The sequence below is a fragment of the Mytilus edulis genome, chromosome 8 (assembly GCF_963676685.1).
Source record: "Mytilus edulis chromosome 8, xbMytEdul2.2, whole genome shotgun sequence".
In the NCBI taxonomy this organism is placed as follows: Eukaryota; Metazoa; Mollusca; class Bivalvia; order Mytilida; family Mytilidae; genus Mytilus; species Mytilus edulis.
Window position 1 is genome coordinate 87,786,212 of NC_092351.1, and position 20,359 is coordinate 87,806,570.

General features: G+C 32.7%; 1 protein-coding gene across 1 annotated transcript in view; it reads right to left on the reverse strand.

Moving 5' to 3' along the window:
* Positions 1 to 1,858: 1,858 nt before the first annotated feature.
* LOC139484492 (uncharacterized) overlaps positions 1,859 to 20,359 on the reverse strand; it is a 32,542-nt gene continuing 14,041 nt past the window's right edge. Inside the window, exons 4-8 of the mRNA XM_071268224.1 lie at positions 19,474 to 19,782; positions 18,251 to 18,515; positions 13,677 to 15,021; positions 3,952 to 4,177; positions 1,859 to 2,091 (exon numbers count right to left, since the gene is read on the reverse strand). Coding sequence (XP_071124325.1) covers positions 1,859 to 2,091; positions 3,952 to 4,177; positions 13,677 to 15,021; positions 18,251 to 18,515; positions 19,474 to 19,782 — 2,378 coding nt within the window. The remainder of the gene's footprint in view (positions 2,092 to 3,951; positions 4,178 to 13,676; positions 15,022 to 18,250; positions 18,516 to 19,473; positions 19,783 to 20,359) is intronic.

Below are 20,359 nucleotides of genomic sequence, written 5' to 3' on the forward strand. Positions count from 1 at the left end.
CTCCGTAAACATAGAAGACAGGAAGTGTACCCAAAGTCCTTTTCGTCACGTTTGTATCTACCTATTGACTAAATGTCTGTTAAATATTAGAAAGATTGAGAGATCAGGGGGCTCTCACCATCACCCTGTGCCCTTTGTCCTAAAATTTGGACATTTTTTGACTGAATTTTTTTTTTTTGGCTTTCCATATATATTTCTATTTATAGTTAAAAATATTTCGAGAGTTATTGGTTTTTCTTTTTTTCGTAAGAAACATTATACACAAAAGTACATATTTGAAGTCGTTTTTATGACAAAACTCTATATGACATACAGACAAATAAGTCGCACGGAAAAGGGTTTATATTCGAGGACAACGAGAAATTGCGACAGCTTGAAAAGGTCATTTAATGATTCCTACGTATCTTATCCTTTTGACTGAAAATCGTGTTTTTAATGATTTCAAGTATTTAATTTTCTTATGATTTTTCACTAAATTTTGAATATCAAACTGGCTGCTAGCAGCCGGTTGGATATTGAATATCGAATAACGAATAACGAACCGGCTGCTAACTTCACATACATGTCAAATATTGAGTCAAAAAATGCAATAGACGTACTTAACACTGGTATGCAGATTTGTCTGTCATCATGTAAAATCATAGAAGTTCCAGTAAACTTCATCATCACAATTTTTTAAAAATTACGTCACAATTAAAACTAAGTGATTGTTGCTTGAAGTATGAAGGTTGTTAGGAGCAGATCTGAGGTCATTCGGAGACTTATTTCAGTTAAATACGATAAATGTAAAACGTTTATTGTTACAAGGTTTATAAGACCATACAAAAAGTAACAAAAGAATATGTTTGTTTGCCCTTAAAACAACCATACCAAGAAAATAGCTACCAACTCGAAATCTGTTATTGTCTTAGCTTAATGCGAACAAGGTTTTGTTAAGCATATGAAGGCTAGAATATATCTGACACTTTCATTTCTGCCTAAAAAAATGCATTCCTACCTTCCCACTCTTTTTATCTCTAGTCTGGGTAGGATTGGGAAAACTGAGATATTCTTTTAGTGTGGCCTTAGTGAATAATACATGAAGCTTAGTTGTAGTTAACATTGTACAAAAATGCTTGGCCATCTTTTTCATTTGCAACAAGCAAATATTTCAATTCGCTATTGTAGCAAATCGCCCATGGTTTACCACATAAGTCTGTTTCTGACAAGAGTATTTTATATTGTTTGCCACTACAGTCGATCGCAATGACATTTTTTGAATTGTTCCCTACAACAAATGTATTTCCATGTTCATCTACTGTAATACATCTAGGCTCCGAAAAAAATGAATTTTTCGTAAAAGTCCAGAGTATATCCCCATTTCTATTAATGCAGACAACGGAATGTGTATTTTTTTTACAAAGAACAATGCATCGCAAAAAGAAGCCACATATAATGCAACATCAGTACAAACAACAGCACTTGAAATGCTATCCTCCAAACCGACCTTCTGCAATTGATCTTTATCAGGACAAACAACAAAACTGTCATCAGTGAAAGTTAAGCCATGGGAAAAGAAATTTGTTTTAATACTTCTGAAGCTTTTCCCGATCGCAGGCTTACTAATTGAATATTCCGCTTGATAGAAGACACTACATCAACAGTGTCATTGTTGACACATGTAACATCATGAATATTGGACATGAGGTTGGCTATTCTTTTTTTTCAAATTTCCCATCACATGAAAATAATACCAAATAAGAAGGACTATGGTTTGATACCACAAGTTTTCCGCATGGTAAAATACAGCACCCTGACACATCAGTAGCTTCTGTGTCAAACTTTGCTTTTAACTCAAGTGTTCAACTAATCTTTTAGGTTACTGATCTACTTTCATTAACTGTGCCTGGGCCTCTTTTCTTCTTTGTAGTGACAGTTTACATGGTTGTACTTCTACTATGGGTTTACCAAAAGTAGCGGTTTCCTCACTGAAATTTTGTAATAGACTGTTTAACTGGAAAGAAATTGAAGTGTGACCCAGACTGCCACTATCAATCCAAGACTGCAAGTCTTTTTCTTTTTCATTCAATATGTTGCCTAATTCCTTAGTTCCTAGAAATGTTTGCAAATCAGTTGCATGATTTTTTATGATTTCTACATCTTCTATGCATGCATCAATTTCTCTTTTTTTCCCTTCCAGTTCAGCAATGAATTTTTTTATTTGTTGAGTTGAATTTTCCACAGCTTTGTTCAGTTCAGCAATGAAGTGGTCTTGTATTTATTTCATCAAGGTGGTGATTGATCTGTAGACGAACTGCGGATATCTCTGATTGAAGTTTCTCTTTCGAAACTGATATTTTGGATAAATTCTTTTGTCTGTCTTTCAGAATAAGGGACAAGTTCTCTTTTAGTTCCTGGAGAGAAGATTCAATTTCTGTAAAGGCTACAGATTTTTTAGCATTTAGAACCACATCTTCAAAAGTAGAAATTTCTTTACAGTCAAGTGTTTTGTAATTGGACTGCTAAGATGCTGCCTCCATTGTTTTACAGTCCACATGCTGTATTGTAGCGCTATTTCTGAAAGACATTAAAATTATGAATATTCATTAATGCATCATTTCATATATATATGCCGACAAAATGAAATATTCAGTAGGGCATAAAAACGACTTTATGTTCCTAATGTCGTGACTATAATCTCGTCCCCTTTTCCCGAATGTGACCTACCGAATTAAACTTGTTACCGGGTTTGTACCAATATGAGCAACACTACGGGTTGTATAAGTGGAGCAGGATCTGCTTACTCGTCTAGAGCATCTGAGATCACCAACATTTTGTTGTTGGTATGTGTTGCTCAGTCTTTCGTTTTCTATGTTGTGTATTGTGTACTAATGTTTGTTATCGTTTTCTTTTTTAACCATGGCATTTTTCATCGATGATCCACTGGGATTCTTCCTACCTTTCCTCGAACCATATGTTTATGTTTTATTTTCCTGTTTGTTTCATGATGTTCGTCCGTCTACGTTTGTTTAATGCCACGGTCATGGCGTTGTCTGTAATTCAAAGACGACCTTTTTTTTTTATCAAAACGTTTCTTAATATTTAAATTTCTGCAGATCTATTAAAATCAAATTATTGTATTTTCGTGGTTAGGATTTTACTGTCTTTCCGTTCCATATCGTTTTTTTGTTGTTTTTTTTTGTTAAAGCAAGGTTCTTAGTTGAACTTTATTATCCTCTATTTGTGTATACGACGAAACTAACAATAGTTTTAGGTATAATTCATTTACGCGACTTACGTATTTTCATCTTATTTTATAAGAATACAGCATATGTATTCACTGATTTGCACGCGGTCTATCCTAAAACTGTTGAAACTGTTTGTATCCTTACAAAAATAATTTTATCATTAGGTAATTGTGGTGCTTTCTTGTCAATGGTAAAAATATAAAACAACACCTTTAATAATTTATTGCGTCCGAAGCGCTTTTTTTGATTTACCTTCATCAGGAACGCTCAAAGCCAAACATTTGAAATCCGAAGATGTATAAGTACCGAAAATCGTTGAAGAGCTATATGTTAAAAATACCTAAAATAAATAGCCAAATTCATCTAAAGCCAACTTTGCCTGAGGGAGTTGAAATCTTAGTTTCATAATAATTTCAAAATTTAAAAACGGACAATTTTAGTAAAGTTTGTTTAATCATGTCAGTACCGAAGCACTGACTACTGAGCTGATGATACATTTACACCCCTGATAAGCTAACGAACAATTAATATTGTTTGGTTGGTTCACATATGTCTAAATGTGAAAACTGTTGATGCCCTGCTAGCGCTTCTCTTCGAATAACTTGTTGACGAATTCCATTCATCTCTGATATCAGATTACGTGAGTTGCACTGTACAATATTTGCTGAACACCTCCGTAATTGAGTCGCCATTTTGGATCGAAGGACAACAGCCTCGCACCAACCATCCTTATTCAAACAGTTGACCATTTCCATCTGGCATATCTTTCTATGTTCCATCATTTGTCGTCTGTACATGGTAAATCCACATTCATTTTCACACGGGATAATTTCATCCTTGTTATTCCTTTCTGGATAAAATGGACAAACTTTCAGATGTTCTGAAACCGGAGTGCTGAGATGGTACGTCCATTCACGAATTGGAGTGCATGCTGAACTGAAGGACCATTTCTAAAACATAACAGGAAGTTATTTATCTATATAGTAAAACGTCAGATTGGGTAATTTTAAATACTTTATATTTGTTTCACGTATATTATTGTGTATATGAATTAGATCGATAGTTTTCTCGTTTGAGTTTTTTCTTACATTTGTTCAAGACCTTTTATATGCGGTGTGGGTTTTACTCATTGTTGAAGACCGTACGGTCTATGTTCCTTTGGAATTTCCACCAAAGATGACGAACTGGATCTTCCATCCCTGTATTGGATACATAAACTACATAAGTGTCCTTACAAACAACGGTATACTGCTGGGTCTTCCAAGTGCTCCACGAAACCTCTTTCTAAATTATTAACATCTATTTTATTAGCAACCAAAGACGGGCTTCAAAGTTATTGTGAAACTGCCTATTCTAGAGGTGGCGTAAATCAGATGTGGATACTTAAAAATTCCAAAGATCTTTTAGAGTACATACAATCTAACTCTCTTTCATCTTGTAACAGTATTAAAACATTTGACTTTTCTACTCTTTACACAAGTAAGTATTCCACATTGCAAACTAAAAGACAAATTGAAAGAGTTGGTATTACTTTGCTTCATAAAAACGAATGGCCAACGTAGATACAAGTATCTTGTCTTAGGGAGGGATAAATCATACTTTGTAAAGAATCACTCTGATTCAAACAAAAAATTCTCTGAAACTGATATGATCAAGATGCTTGATTTCTTGATTGACAACATATGTGTTACGTTCGGAGGACGTGTTTTTCAACAGACTGTCGGCATTCCAATGGGAACAAACTTTGCCCCTCTACTTGCCGACTTGTTTCTTTATTATTATGAGGCTGACTTCATGCATAAACTTCTTAGGAAGAAAGATAAGAAGTTAGCAATATCCTTTAACTCTACTTTCCGCTATATAGATGATGTTCTTTCACTAAACAATTCAAAATTTGGTGACTATGTGGAACGCATCTATCCCATCGAACTAGAGATAAAGGATACTACAGATACAGTTAAGTCGGCTTCATATCTTGACTTACATCTCGAAATTGACATTGAGTGTCGGTTAAAAACAAAACTTTACGACAAAAGAGATGATTTCAGCTTTCCAATTGTAAACTTTTCATTTCTAAGTAGCAACATTCCAGCAGCACCTGCATACGGGGTATATATCTCCCAATGGATAATATTCCCGTGCTTGCATTTCCTATCATGATTTTCTTGATAGAGGGTTGCTTCTCACAAGGAAGCTATTAAACCAAGAGTTCCAAATGGTGAAGTTGAAATCGTCCCTTCGTAAATTTTACGGACGCCATCACGAGTTGGTTGATCGTTATGGAATAACCGTTTCACAAATGATATCGGATATGTTCCTTATGTCGTAACTACAATCCACTTCCCTTTCATGAATGTGACCTACCGAATTAGACTATTTACCGGATTTAAAATCACATAAGCAACACGACCGGTGCCACATGTGGAGCAGGATCTGCTAACCCTCCCGGAGCACCTGAGATCACTCCTAGTTTTTAGTGGGGTTCGTGTTGTTTATTCTTTAGTTTTCTATGTTGTGTCATGTGTACTATTGTTTTTCTGTTTGTCTTTTTCAATTTTAGCCATGGCGTTTTCAGTTTGTTTTAGATTTATGAGTTTGACTGTCCCATTGGTATCTTTAATTGCGTCCCTCTTTTATTAATTTTGGCATCTCCTGTGGAGAGTTGTCTCACTTGCATTATAACACATCTTATTTTCATATTAACAAGGAATCAAAGTGTTTTTAAGCACTTTACAAATGGTAAAGATTGCTTTAATTAATAAGCGGGAAGTAAAATTGATAATTGCATTGTATAAGACATTTGTCGTTGTTGATTCAATTACAACTGAAACTGACATATATGCCATATTACTACACGTACAGACGCTACTGAAATAGTGCAACACAGAATTTATATATACACGAACCTTGTTTCAATATGCGTTAAATAGGACTTGTGGAATAAGCGGAAAGTAACCTTAAAAATTGCACTGTATAAGGCATTTGTCGTAGTAAACTGACATTTATAGTGTAATATTTTGTTATTTTACCTTTTTTTACTTGTATGCATTTAAATGTACCTGTTTACATTTTCAAATATTAGCCATAGTATCTACATACTATATTTTCAGAATTTTGTCAAATCTAGGTGATAACTTTTTTTTTTTAATCTTTTATAATTACAAATTTTAGTTTTCATATATGATGTGGATACATACAAAGAGAGACAACTGTTATCTTCCTAAATTTCAATGCTCAACCCTTACAGTATCAAACAAAAGTTATTAAGTTACTTTCATTCTTATTTTCTCATTTAAGGTAGCACTACAGTCTAACAATGATTTTTTGAAGATATTTTTTTTATCACATAATTTTGAAGTAAGAATTATTCTGCACAGTTTGTAAAAATCCCAAAGTCATTATCATATCACAACAGGGAGTAAATTGATAATGAGCTTATGTAAATAAAAGCACTTGGTAATAAATCTAAATATATAGGCATTTGGGAGGGGCTTATATGTCAATCATCTATTGATACCAGTGTCCAGCTGTTAATCCCTGACCACAAGATAAATATTGTAGTCTTATCTTATTGTTTTGCAACAAAAATAATTTATACAACATGGAACTAAACAAAGAGAAAGAAAAAATCTAAAAGGAAAAAATCTACAAAAAAATGAAATAAAATTAATATGGTAAAGAGTGGGAAAGTATTTATGAAAGCCTCTGACTGTCTGTATAAATATCTTCTCTTTGGTCTTATTCATTTAAATAGTTTTATGCATTTTAACTAATTTTCAGTTTATGTGTAATTTATCAGTTCCATTAAATTAAAAAAAAAAAAAAAAAAAAAACATGTGGAAAGTGGATTTACAAGAAGAGTGTGGTCTAACTCTTGATCTTTTTATGAACATGTTTTTTGATGCACACTTTTAATGTTCTAGTTCATTTCAGACAGTTTATTTCTTTTTTTAAATTCAAATGAAAGTTATTCTTTATATATAGAGAATAATGATGTTAACATTGATTAGATGCAGCTGGTCAATCTTGTTATTCTCTTATCTTAGACTGTCTGGAAAGAGGCGGAGCTTTGTCTATATTTAATTACTACATCACAGATGTTGGTCAAATCTGTGACGTCAAACTCCCGCCAAATGCCAAGTTAGTGTTGGACAGTTCTCATATAATGCAAAATTTACAGCATTAGAGCATCAAAGACACAAAGTGTGTGGTTCTATTGATATAGTAATGGTATCAGAACACTCCTGGGGTGTTCCCAGTGGAATTTTTGTATTTATATTGTCTTTATAGGGGTTCTAAGGGGGAAATTCAGTTTTTAGGTCATTTCTCAGAAGAATTTTTCATGAGAATTGTAAGGAAAAAATGAAAATAGAAACTTAATGATTACCCCCTTTGGCCTGACTTTGATATATATGATTAAAGGGTGTATTTTCTACAATACAGTGTCCCAGTTTTTGGATAATTTGTTTCTAAATGAATTTATAGGTCTTCAAAGATGAAAGGCGAAATGATGTTTGGAACCCAGCAGTTAAATTAATATATCTTCTTACTGGAGGAATATATCAAAAATCTAAGACACGGTTTTGTTGATTGTATATGGTTGATTAAAGGGATGAAAACAAATTTTTACTACCATTTGACATGAATGTGCCATTTTCATCCAAGTTGGAAGACCACTTTTTGGGCAATTAATGAGCTATATTTTGAAATTAATCAAACAAAAAATAAATTTATATATAGATTAAGAAAGAGTTATATTTCAGCTTTAAAATGAGTTAAAGATTTTAAAAATCCATTGAGTAGTTTTGTAGAAATTAATCTTTAAAGACTGTTGATTTGAGTCAGAAAATTTTGACTGTAGTGCTACCTTAAATATTAAACACAAATGATATATTGAAACTACATTGTATCAAATAAGAATTAAGACTCAGATATAAAATTGATTAATGGATTTGAAATTTATTCATATAATTATTCGTATATAAATGGCAGTACATCATAAGCCTCTAAAGGTTGGTTGGTATAATTATACATGTTTATTGAATGCTTTTGTTTAAAACTGCAATATATTGTATTTCATGTATATGTACCAAGGTGTACTTTAAAATAAAAATATCTATCTATCTATCTATACAGGTTTACTTCACGTACAGACGCTACTGAAATGGTGCAACACAGAATGTATCTATACACGATTATTGTTTCATTATATATATGCGTTACATAGGACGTGTGGAATAACGCAATGTTTACCAAAATGCATGTGTACTCATTTAATTATTACATACAAATAAAACTAGAGTCTTAAGAGCCTGTGTCCCTCACCTTGGTCTATTTGCATATTAAACAAAGGACACAGATGGATTCATGACAATATTGTATTATGGTGATGATGATGTGTTTGTAGATCTTACTTTACTGAACATTCTTGGTACTTACAAAATTATCTATCTGAAATAAACTTGGCCCTTTAAATACAGAGAAAATGTGTTTTTAAAAATTCAAATCTTTCACCAAATTAGTTAAAATTGTAAAAAATTGAATATAATGGACAATAACTCCTTAAGAGGTCAACTGTTGACTTATTTTTAGATCTTACTTGCTGAACATTATTGCTGTTTGCAGTTTATCTCTGTCTATAATAGTATTCAAATTATAACAAAAACGGCAAATTTTCTTTTAGAATTACCAATTGGGAGGAGGCAGCAACCTGACAACCAGTTGTAGACCTCTTGACATAAAGTTATCCCTATTTTGAGTTGAGTGAGAGGTGGGAGATGTTTCTATGATTCCCCCACCTCCCAAAAGGTAAACAACACTGTTTAAATCTTATTCAGAAATTATAGGTGGGATTTTCTTTACGTGAGGGATGACAGGGTGTTCTCCTTTTCCAAAATTCCTCTTTTCTTATTCTCTCCTAATCCCATATCTGTTGTCCCGTGTATTTCAGTATTTAATTTCACCTCCCCCCTCATATACCACATCGAGGGCTACTTGCACGATTCATTTTTGGAATATAACTAAGCTTAAATTTATTCAGTTAGACATACAATTGTAAAAGCCTTTCTCAACTACTCTTGGCGAAGTTGCTTTAAACATCTTTTCCACCATTTACACAGCTGTAGCGAGTCGGATAATTTTGTAAAACTATAGTTCTCCGATCAATTATCTTTTATTTCCCATTTTCTTTGTGATTTCAAATTTTGTTAGTCCCTTTTATAAGATTATATCATTCTTTGAAGTACATACTATCGTGTTCCATTGTCAAATTCCGAAAACTGCAACACTTTATATTATATTATTACTTATATTTTAGAAGTAAAACACCCGAAACGATTTTTTTTGTGTATAATTGTTGTGAACTTAACCAAATTACCAATCTGTTTATCGCTATTTTACCTATGACAACGTTGTTAATTTGATTGACAACAAGCACGTCTGTCGTTAGTTTCTAGCGATAATTTTTCTTATAACTCGACTCCACTGAGAAATGAAATCATCAGTCAGCAAGATCAAAGAAAACCTATGTAAAACATCGATAAATCATTATTACACGAAATATACGGTGTGGTATACACCCATAATAAAATTTCGCATTGACACTTGTGTCCAACACCTATTTCCGCTTTTTTCCACTAAATTTCATAGAATTCTAACAAGAATCATTCCACCTGGCATCAGAAGTTTCTCAAATATTTGCTCCGTATAGCTTATCTCTTATTAGTTTTGATCTGACTGTGATCGATTTCATACTAACTATGAGTTCTTTACAAGATGTTCATGAAACACACATTTCTTGTCTCTATATACAAAAAAAGAAGATGTGGTAATATCCTGAATGAGACAACTCACTACAAGGGACCAATATTTTCAAACGAGTGACATAGACCGAAACATTTAATTTTTAGTGCACCTATCTAACATATGGCTAGATCATATATCATTTGAAAAAAAACATCACCTTTACTACCTTTTTTCCCGGTCGTCAAATATTCGTATGATGCAGTTTCTGTCAAATCTTCCTCAAAGGTCAAGGTTTTTCAAGTTCTAATTTTACAAGACATCGGCACTTTTGCATATTCGATCTACTGAATAATAATATTTTGTATGGAAATATGAAAATCTGTTAGAGCATATGTTAAAAGTTATTTATATACCAAATGCATTTTGAAATATTGAATGTCGGATTTTAAATAAAGAGAAAATTCAGTGAAAATGATAAAAATGCCTTCAAACCAAAATGTTTGTCTGAGATTCAATTGTTAAATCCATGTAACGATATAACATTTCAATTTAGTGTTAAAGATATTATCACATCATAAGATGAATGCAATTACGCTTCTTGTAAACTGAACAGCCAATTATAACAATCAATGCAGTTGCCCAAAATCATTTGTATGTGGTCAATATTTGGTTGAAAAACCCCAAATCTTAAAGTTCAATAAGGTTAAAAGATATTATACACAGGAAATTCATGTTTTAAGAGGAACGTCTGGAAACAAAAACTTTGATAATCTAATATTCATATGTTTTCTATGCTGTACCAAGTCAAGAATATGACAATTGTTATCTATTCGTTTGATGTGTTTTAGCTTTCGATTTTGCTATTTTAGTTTTTTCTCTGAAACTAATCTAAATCAGGTTCGTCCTTTACTGGCATTGCACGGGAGTATTTGTGGATATCCATGTGCATATTTTTAATAATCTGGATGTACATGATGTAATCATAAAAAGTGCTAAATGTAGAAGGGGAATTTCGATAGACTGAATTTGAATTTATATTTGAATGATTTTTTTTTGTATTACATGAATATCCTATTGGTGTATATATATTGTTTTCTAACCATTTCGTATTCAGGGTAGTGAGAAAATAAAATGAGGATTAACATTGAATAAGAAATTCAATAACGGAATATATAAACAATTGATGAAGCAATCGAAGAATTATGATAAAAACTATATTGAACATCCCGACAGAATGACGTTTAACTTAGTAAAATAAAATAGACATATAAAAGATAATGGTCCGAAAAAAACCCATGTTTTTACAGAAGACAGAAAACATAAATTAAAAAAAATGAACCTGCTCTATCCAAACATTTATTTTTACAGTGTAGTGTGTACGTAAAGAATTGGGACAAATTATATCAAAATTAAAGAAAAGTATAGAGACTGTAACTCAAATTAAGGACAATTATATGTAGAGTGGGTGTATAATACTAATTGTTGACCTTTATTAAATGGGACAAGATCATCAATTTATTAACATGTAATATTATTGTAAAGGGTTTGTTTGTTCATGTTATAGCATCACCATACTTATTATTGAATACTGTAAGTTTCTTTCTTAATTAACATGATTAACATTATTTTTATTTTTCACGTAAATGATATTCTAGTAAAGTTTCTATTTTCATGTAACGTTCTCCTCATACCGCATGCATGTAACACAAGAACACAAGATGAACAAGAGAGTATTTTATTAAGCTATCATATTATGATTTTATAATCTACGGTTTATTTGCCACGGTAGAATTGTATTGTTATTTTGCGTACATTACTATTTGATTATTGTCATGAATAGTCTATATTTTGTAAATGAAAGCTTGTAGTTTTGTAGTTAATACTTTTTATCAAGTACAAATATTAATGAGTAAAGAATATTTCATTACATTGTATATTTTTATAATGAGTATTTATGTTCGTATTTGGTTTCAGGACTCCATGTAATGTGTAATGATAAAAGACACATGATTGTGTGATGTTTATTTGATGTGCCGTTAACCTTACAAGTAGACCAAGGTCGGTCATTTAAAAACGTTTTATTCAACCGTAACATATACGTTAACGTATACGCATCTGCAGATATACCAAAAAATATTATGTGATCCCCAGCTTAGGCTATTATATGTTTTCCCTCTGTCCTAGTGGTATCTTTTGTCCCTCTTTTTAAGTCAGCTACCCAATAAGTTACTAGCATTATAAAGTAATTAGTTGCCCATCTGCATTAATGAAAGTCTAAACAATTAAAGCTCGGGACCACATATTGTTTATTGGTAAATCTGCATGGTTGCTAAAGTGTTTTATGTCGTTGCTAGGGACTTTGACCTTATCATGCTGAACATTTTGCAATTCAAAGTTTCTTTCTTTCTCTAACCTCTTTTGACATATTTGAGTTTTGAGCAAAAAAAACATAATTTCGGACCCGGTTCCCTAGGGTCATACCCGTTGGTCCAATAATTTTGAACCCACATTATAAATATAGATATTAACAAGTCACACATTTTATGTGTTACCTTTCATCAGCCATTTTTAACGGTAAATGAGTAAACTGGATAACAAGCTAAGGTCAAAATCTAGATCATGACCTTGACCTTTGACCTTAGGTCAATTTTCATTGTCACGTGAATTTATGATCAATGGTGAAGATCCTAGGTGGCTACAACTTACGGTTTCTGAGTTAGAGGCCAACCGATATTTTTTTAATAACCAAAGGGGCATAACCCTACCAATGAGTCGTTGAATCATTTCGAACAATATTACGAAGAACAGGTGTATGGTCCTGAACATTTCGATCCTTATGATTTTACTACCTATTATGGTTACGGAGTTAAAATGATAACAAGGTTTTCAGTGTTAGGGGAGATAACCGCTATAAAGAGGTCGTGCCCTTATTACAAGATAGCTTTTGGTCAACCAATACTAGATACCATATATCATTTTATCATGTCTGGTATTCCCCCCCCCCCCCCCCCCCCCCCCCCCGTGCTGCATTTTCTATTGAATAAGGAATATCATCCCTTCGTAAATTTTACGCACGCCATCACGAGTTGGTTGACGTTATGGAATAACCGTTTCACAAATGATATCAGATATGTTCCTTACGTCGTAATAATAATACCCTTCCCTTGTATGAATGTGACCTACCGAATTAGACTATTTACCGTATTTGTTATAACATGAGCAACACGAAGGGTGCCACATGTGGAGCAGGATCTGCCTACCCTTCCGGAGCACCTGCGATCACCCCTAGTTTTTGTTGCTTATTCTTTAGTTTTCGATGTTGTGTCATGTGTACTATGGTTTGTCTGTTTGTCCTTTTATTTTTTAGCCATGACGTTGACAATGTATTTCGATTGTCCCATTGGTATCTTACGTCCCTCTTAAGAACTCTTATTAAAACCATAGACGGGACAGTCTAGTGTTTATAATGAATGTAATTCCAGAAAAGCGCTTCGGTTGCATAAAGATAATATTGCGTTGTTTTCATTGTTCACTTAATTTAAGCATTATAACTACTCCTAAGACTTTTCAACTTCTGTTACTAATCTGAATATTGATTTTCATTTCCAGAGTTATAACCGTATCATAATAGGTGTTTTTTGTTGGTGTTTTTCTCTTTGGTTTAAAGTTATTATTTTTAATGAGACCCTATTTAAGTTAGTTCACAGAATATATGATATAATCCGAACGAGGTCTTCTTAAACCACTTGTAACACGAGAACTTTTAGATCGACTTTGTTGTATCTGATTGGCAATTAAATCCAGAGCAATTGATCTCATCGCTGGCGCTGAATAATTTGCATTTGCATAAGGTTCGGAATCAATTAATGAATTTCCATCTTGTTCATCAGCAATATCATATTCAACACTTTCCTCTTGTAGCGGAGTTCTTGTTTTTCTATATGATAACATGCTCTCACCCGTTATTTCTAGCAGTGATCTATCGGAATTCCTGGATTCTCTATAAGATGGTTGAGAGTTCTTATCTGAACTGAAAGGACTATTCAATCCTGAGATTTTTACAGGCATTTGATAGCTTTTATTTTGAGAAGTGTATCTGTTATCTGTTTTAGGTGACACCCTTTTTGACTGATAATGCCAATCACTCTCTCGATCAGGTTGGGGCATATTGTATTTTACATTCCCTAAGCGATGACCAAATAAATTAATTTCTAACCCTCGGTCGCTTGCATGTTTTTCACTGATTTTTCCTTCAAAATTTAAACTGGTCATATCCAGCTTAAATGCTCTTATATCCTTTTTACTTCTATCAATAACTCCCGAGTCAGCACTTGGTTGATATCTTAATAACGGAAGGGATTTTTCATGAGCTTTGTCAATAGATGGAAGATGTGTAAAACTGGGTACATCTCTTCTTGGTGTTGTTTCCTTTACTAGTCTTTGTACTTCGGGCTCAATTTTCTGTGTTTCTATTGGTGGAAGAACAGGATATGACGTCATATTTGTTTTCGTAACGCTTTCCTGTTGATCATGTAATTTTTCATAGTTGTCTGAGTTACTTTTTGTTAAATATGACGACACTCGATAATATTGTCTAGGGAATGGTTTGTTGTATGCTCTCGAGGTTAAAGATTTTTGATCTGCTTGATTTGATGAAGCTGATGATAATTTTGTAATGCTATTATGGATAGTCATACTAGATATATTCATTAAAGTTGAGGATATATTGCCAGTTTTTGTTCCACGAGATGTTATCTTGGCAATTCTCGGAAGTGGTTTATATGAAGGCGTACAATTGGTTGGAAAACCCTGGGTTCGGTCATACTTAATAGGAAATAATACTTGTTTATGTGACGAATGGACCACTTTCGGCCATTCTCCTTTATTTGTTGCTGCTTTCATTGGTAATTGACGTTCTTTCTTCTTCTTCTTCAGTTCCCTAACGCTTTTTCCCAATTCCCCTCTCTTTGCTGTTACATATGACGGGAAACTATCAACTGTCGAAGAACTTGCCGAAGAAATTTTATCAGATTGCTTAGTTTTTGAAACACTGAAAAAAAGACACAACATTAAGTTTCCAATGGAAACAAACTAATAAAAGCCCAAACATAAAAATAAAGATTATTTAAAGCGCTAGTGTAGAATTAAGATTGATATAAAATCATACACGAATTATAAATAGATAGCTAGATGTCGTAAGCATTTAACGACGGACATACACACAGACAAAATAAAAGGACAGACAAAGATAACTACTAAGAAGATTCATTTTGATTTGAGAAAGATACATCACGAGGAATGAGATGCAGTGAAAGACGTTGACATAAGTCATATCAATATAAAAAAGAGAGAAACATATTTATTTGATGAATAAATAGGAGACAGAGTAAAAACCGGATGTACTCTTAATAAATTCTACCATCTGTAATGTTCACCATTAAATGGAAAGCTTCATTTTTTCATTTAGAAGCTTTCATAAGCTATATTGAGATCAAGATTTTGCCATACAAATATAATTAAATCGCAAGTCTTTGAATATGGGTTAAACTGTGAAATTAATACAGTATTTTATATATTTATTTATGTAGTAAAAGTACACCACACATGCATTTTTAATCAGTTCTGAAAAGAAATGGAACGGTCACAATGGAATAACTGGAAAATCATATTACCAAAAAAAAATTAGTATTTGTTGTAACCAATTTATTAAAATATAAAATAAAAAAAGTTTTTAAAAACATTTGTATTTAACCTTTAACGACCCTCAGTTAAATCACATTACATGCGAAAGTGAACTTAAAGGACACTGCCAGCTTATATTTATTTATTCTTTATTAGAATCCCCTTTATTTAAAATCTACGTTATTGAATAAAATAACATTTGTCCACGAATTGAATGCGTAGGGGGGGGGGGGGGGTTCGTTGGACTCACAAACTCGACTTGAACAGTCACAATTCGAACAGAACATTGACTTTAACAGTGCTTATTTGCTTTTCAAGGGGGGCCGAACCCCCCGACCCCCCTGCCTACGGGTATGATAAATATTCCCGAAGGATAGCTTAAATAAAAATAAAGAATAATTATTTTCTTGTAGTTCTCGAAATGAAAAAATGTGATATATTGATTCATACTTTTCAAATGACATGTAAAGAAAGCACATAATAAACTCTGCAATTGCAATTATGTAGATTTCAATTGGAGTAGATGAACTTTTACATTTTAGAAAAAATATTTGGGAAACAGGTAGTTCAAAGACAAGTTTTGATAAAACGCTGCGAGTTTCCAAATAGCTTGAACGATATCAGTTACCAAATATCTCATAATTAAAATCAAAATACGTCATAAGGAATATTTAAATGTTTAATATTTTACTTTTTCCATGGTGTCTTTGTTCTACAAATTTGTTTCCTATCTACAATATTTCCACACAATGTCATTGCGTGTGATAACACACTTTTTAAGAAAATGCTCTTAAAATGTGTTTGATCATGGAGTTTGATATAAATCTTTTTCGAAGGGCATTTTAGAATTTTCAAAAATTGTTTGCCTATCTTTGTGTGACACTAGCTCGACCAATAATCGACTATTTTAGAGTTGCAAATAAAGATTATGCACATCTTCAAATCATGGTCAACAGAATTCTATAGTAGAAAGAAACAAAAATCGAATGTATCAATATATTATACGCAGCCTCCACAGGGATGAATATTTCACTATCAATTCAGGATTAGATTTTTATTAAAGATAAAACTAATTAAGATAAGGAGATTGGGTAAAATGAGTGTCAATAATAATGAATAAGAAAAATACCCGCCATAGTAAAAATGAAGTAGACACAAGCAATAATATGCAAACATACTGGCTTCAATAATGAGAACAAATCTAACTTATAGTCGGCTACAAAGGCCCCGACATGAAAAATGTCAAGTATTTCAATTGAAAGTACATGTAGTACTAATCGCCTAATCTATGAGAAAAGAGTTTATGAAGAGAAATATAAAAAAGAAGAATCAACGGCAGCAAGACAAAAATTCTCAAATACATTAAGAATATGGCGAGGTTAGTTATGTCTTGATCGTAATCAAAGGTACCAGCTAGGCTTATATTTTTTTACGTCAGATGCGCGTTTCGTCTACATAAGACTCATCAGTGAAGCTCAGATAAAAAAAGTTAGAAAGCTAAACAAGTATCAAGTTGAAGAGCCTTGAGGACCCAAAATTCCGAAAAAGGTTGTACCAAATACTCAAACTCGGAGACCAAAGTGTTACAGCACAATATGAAAACAAACTGTAGAAATCAGTGGCTTAACTAAAAAGATCAGTACGATGAACCAAAGCATCTAACACAAAACAACAGATACAAAAAGCCGCAATAACAACACTTGAGGTGACTAAAATTCAGATCAAACCAATAACAACTAATGAATAAATCAAGTTCTGTCTGAATCCTAGATCAAAACCAAACATCGGTCGTCCCACTGTCTATATAACTCTGATCAGTTCTTAATATTATTCCATAATACGGCTTTATGACGTCAAATACGTTGACTCGGCCTTAATAACTTTCACCCGGACATATCAACGACGTCATAATGTGTGAACTGGCATTGATAAGTTTGACCCGAACTTATAAAGTCAACTTTCGGTTGCTGGTGAAACTAAGAAACACTTCCAAATGACGCAAATACAGCACGATAAATCGGTTATCAGGTTTACTGCATATTGATATTTAAAATATCAGCTGCTCGACACAATATGAAGACATTTTGATCTCGTTCGCTGCGCTCACTCGACAAAAAGCTTCATATTATATCTCGCAACTGATAGTTTACGATATCAACATGCAGACGACCTGATAATCGGTAATAACAGGATGTATATATCATGTTATCCCAGACTAAAATACAAATTACTACACATCCAAAGGATTTAGTTAGGAGACGAAATAAACAGTATGAGAAATGATCGGTGATATTTTTACCCCCACAAAACACCCCAAAATAAGAATGAAATATCCCGTTTTTGATATGAAAATACAGTCAGACTTTTTAACCAAATCTTAGAAAAGGGTTTATAACAGTATACATGTACTCATTTATGTCAGGCGTCAATCTGCAAACTTTCATGTTCTATAATATAGTGTCCAGTTATCTATTCGTTGTTAAATTTTGCTTCACAGTACATTAAGGTAGTCTTAGCAGCTTTCGTCCCTTAAACTCATACAATTACCACATATTCTGTTTATATAGGAAAACCAATGTCATTATTAAATGTGTTACCTTAATGGGGAATCATGAATAGTATCAGAGTGAGAAGTGGTCTTTCCCCCACTTGTTAACATCAAAACATCCCTTTGTGATCCGTTTGAGGGAACATTCTGTCCATCTATTGCATTGTACATTCCAGAAATAAATTTATTGACTTCTCTGTACAACACTATTTCATCTTGAAATGCTGAATTTTTTACATCCACAGTAAGCTTCAATACAGTCGATGAATTTTCTTGGAGATAGTCCAAGTCATTCGTCTTTGCTAACTCATTTTCTAAAAAAACAAAAGTTATATGGAATAGTTTTGTTGATGTATATATTTTAATAATCTGGTGCAAGAAAATTGGTAAACAGCTAATGTTTTTACTACCACTGGGTCGATGCCTCTGCTGGTTGACGGTTAGTCCCCGAGGGTATCACCAGCCCAGTAGCCAGTACTTCGGTACTTGCATGAAAATACAGATTTTTTGTGTTATTAAACTTTGCTGTTACAAAATGCTAGAAATTATTATAAATTAAGAAATGTATCTCCCTCATGCAAAGCTCTGATTCCTTTCACGGATTTGGCTATTCTTTTTGGACCTTTTGGATTATACCTCATCACCTTTTATATAAGCTTTGGATTTCAAATATTTTGGCCGCGAGCATCACTGAAGAGACATGCATTGTCGAAATGCGCAGCTGCTGCAGGACAATTGGTACTGTTAATGTTATCAATAAGAATTAGCATACACATATCACTTTTAAATCATTCCAAAAAAAAAAATATTGTTCATGTCATTGTTCTTATCTTATTAGAAATGCACTCTTTCTTATATTTTCATACAAACGGCTACAAAGGACGGATTATCATTATATATCGCACTATGACGTTGTTGATATGTAGAAAAAACTAGCCAACCTTGTACACTATAGGCGCTTTTTGTCTCCAAAAACTCGAATCAAAACAGTAAGAAGACCAAATGCAGTACAAAGATGAAAACATATTAACCGATTCGCATGTTGACATGCATTTTGTATGCAATATGACTACATGATAACTTTTAACTGAAAAACAAAATTTTGATAGAAACATCACCTTTGGTACAAACAGAAATGAACCAATTTATCATTGTCTTTTAATTTTTTTGATAATTTTTTTGATAAAATGCTAAATGAAATAATGACTTTAATTGAAGTTGATATAGAAAATAAAATGGATAAGCCCATAAACACAAATAACACTCTCAAACCTGAATTAATGTCGTCTGATTCGACCAACACCACTGTGTAGGTGTGCCCACTTATGCATTGAATAGCTGCTATTTGGAAAAACTGATGCAAAAAGGAATGTAATGTTTTGTGCAGAAGTTCTTTTGTTTTAAAACATCCATTATTTATTGTTAAATGTAAAATGAGACTTCCGGTTTCAGCGTTTTCCAATTTAATATAGTATGATCCATTACGAAGAGCTTCCTTGATATCTTCTAGCTTTTGTATTAGAACGTTCACATCGAAATTCGGGTCCTTCAAATACAAAGTACAGCGAGTCGACTCTCCATCTTAAACAATAAAAAGGAAAATAGGAAATATACATTAGAAAGTATACATTTTGTTAACCATTGTCCGTCTGTACGTCCGTCCGTTTGAATGTTGGTGTCATAACTTAAACCATTCTAGATTTATGCCACTTTACAATTTGAAAAAAAGTAATACATTTTTCGTTTCCATTTTCTTTCTTTAGTTTAACCAAATGTAATGAAACTTATACACAATGCTTATTACAACAAATATAAATCAAGTTTGAGTTTTGGTGATGTCACTTTAACTGTTCTAAAGTTATACCCCTTTGCAAATAGAAAAATTGCTGCATTGCTTTCACTTAAGTTTGCCTCAACCGTAAATAGTTATCAAAGGTACCAGGATTATAATAAATTACGCAATTATGAAACTTACACACAATGATTATTACCACAAAACTCAGATCAGATACAAATGAGAAGCATTGGTTTGTGTAGCATTGCTTTTACCGTTCTTCACTTATCTTATCTTTCCGATACATATGTCAATGTATGCAGTTGATTTAGCATGTATAATACTGTCAAATAAATGTGCAGAAAGAAACGGAATATTTCTTCT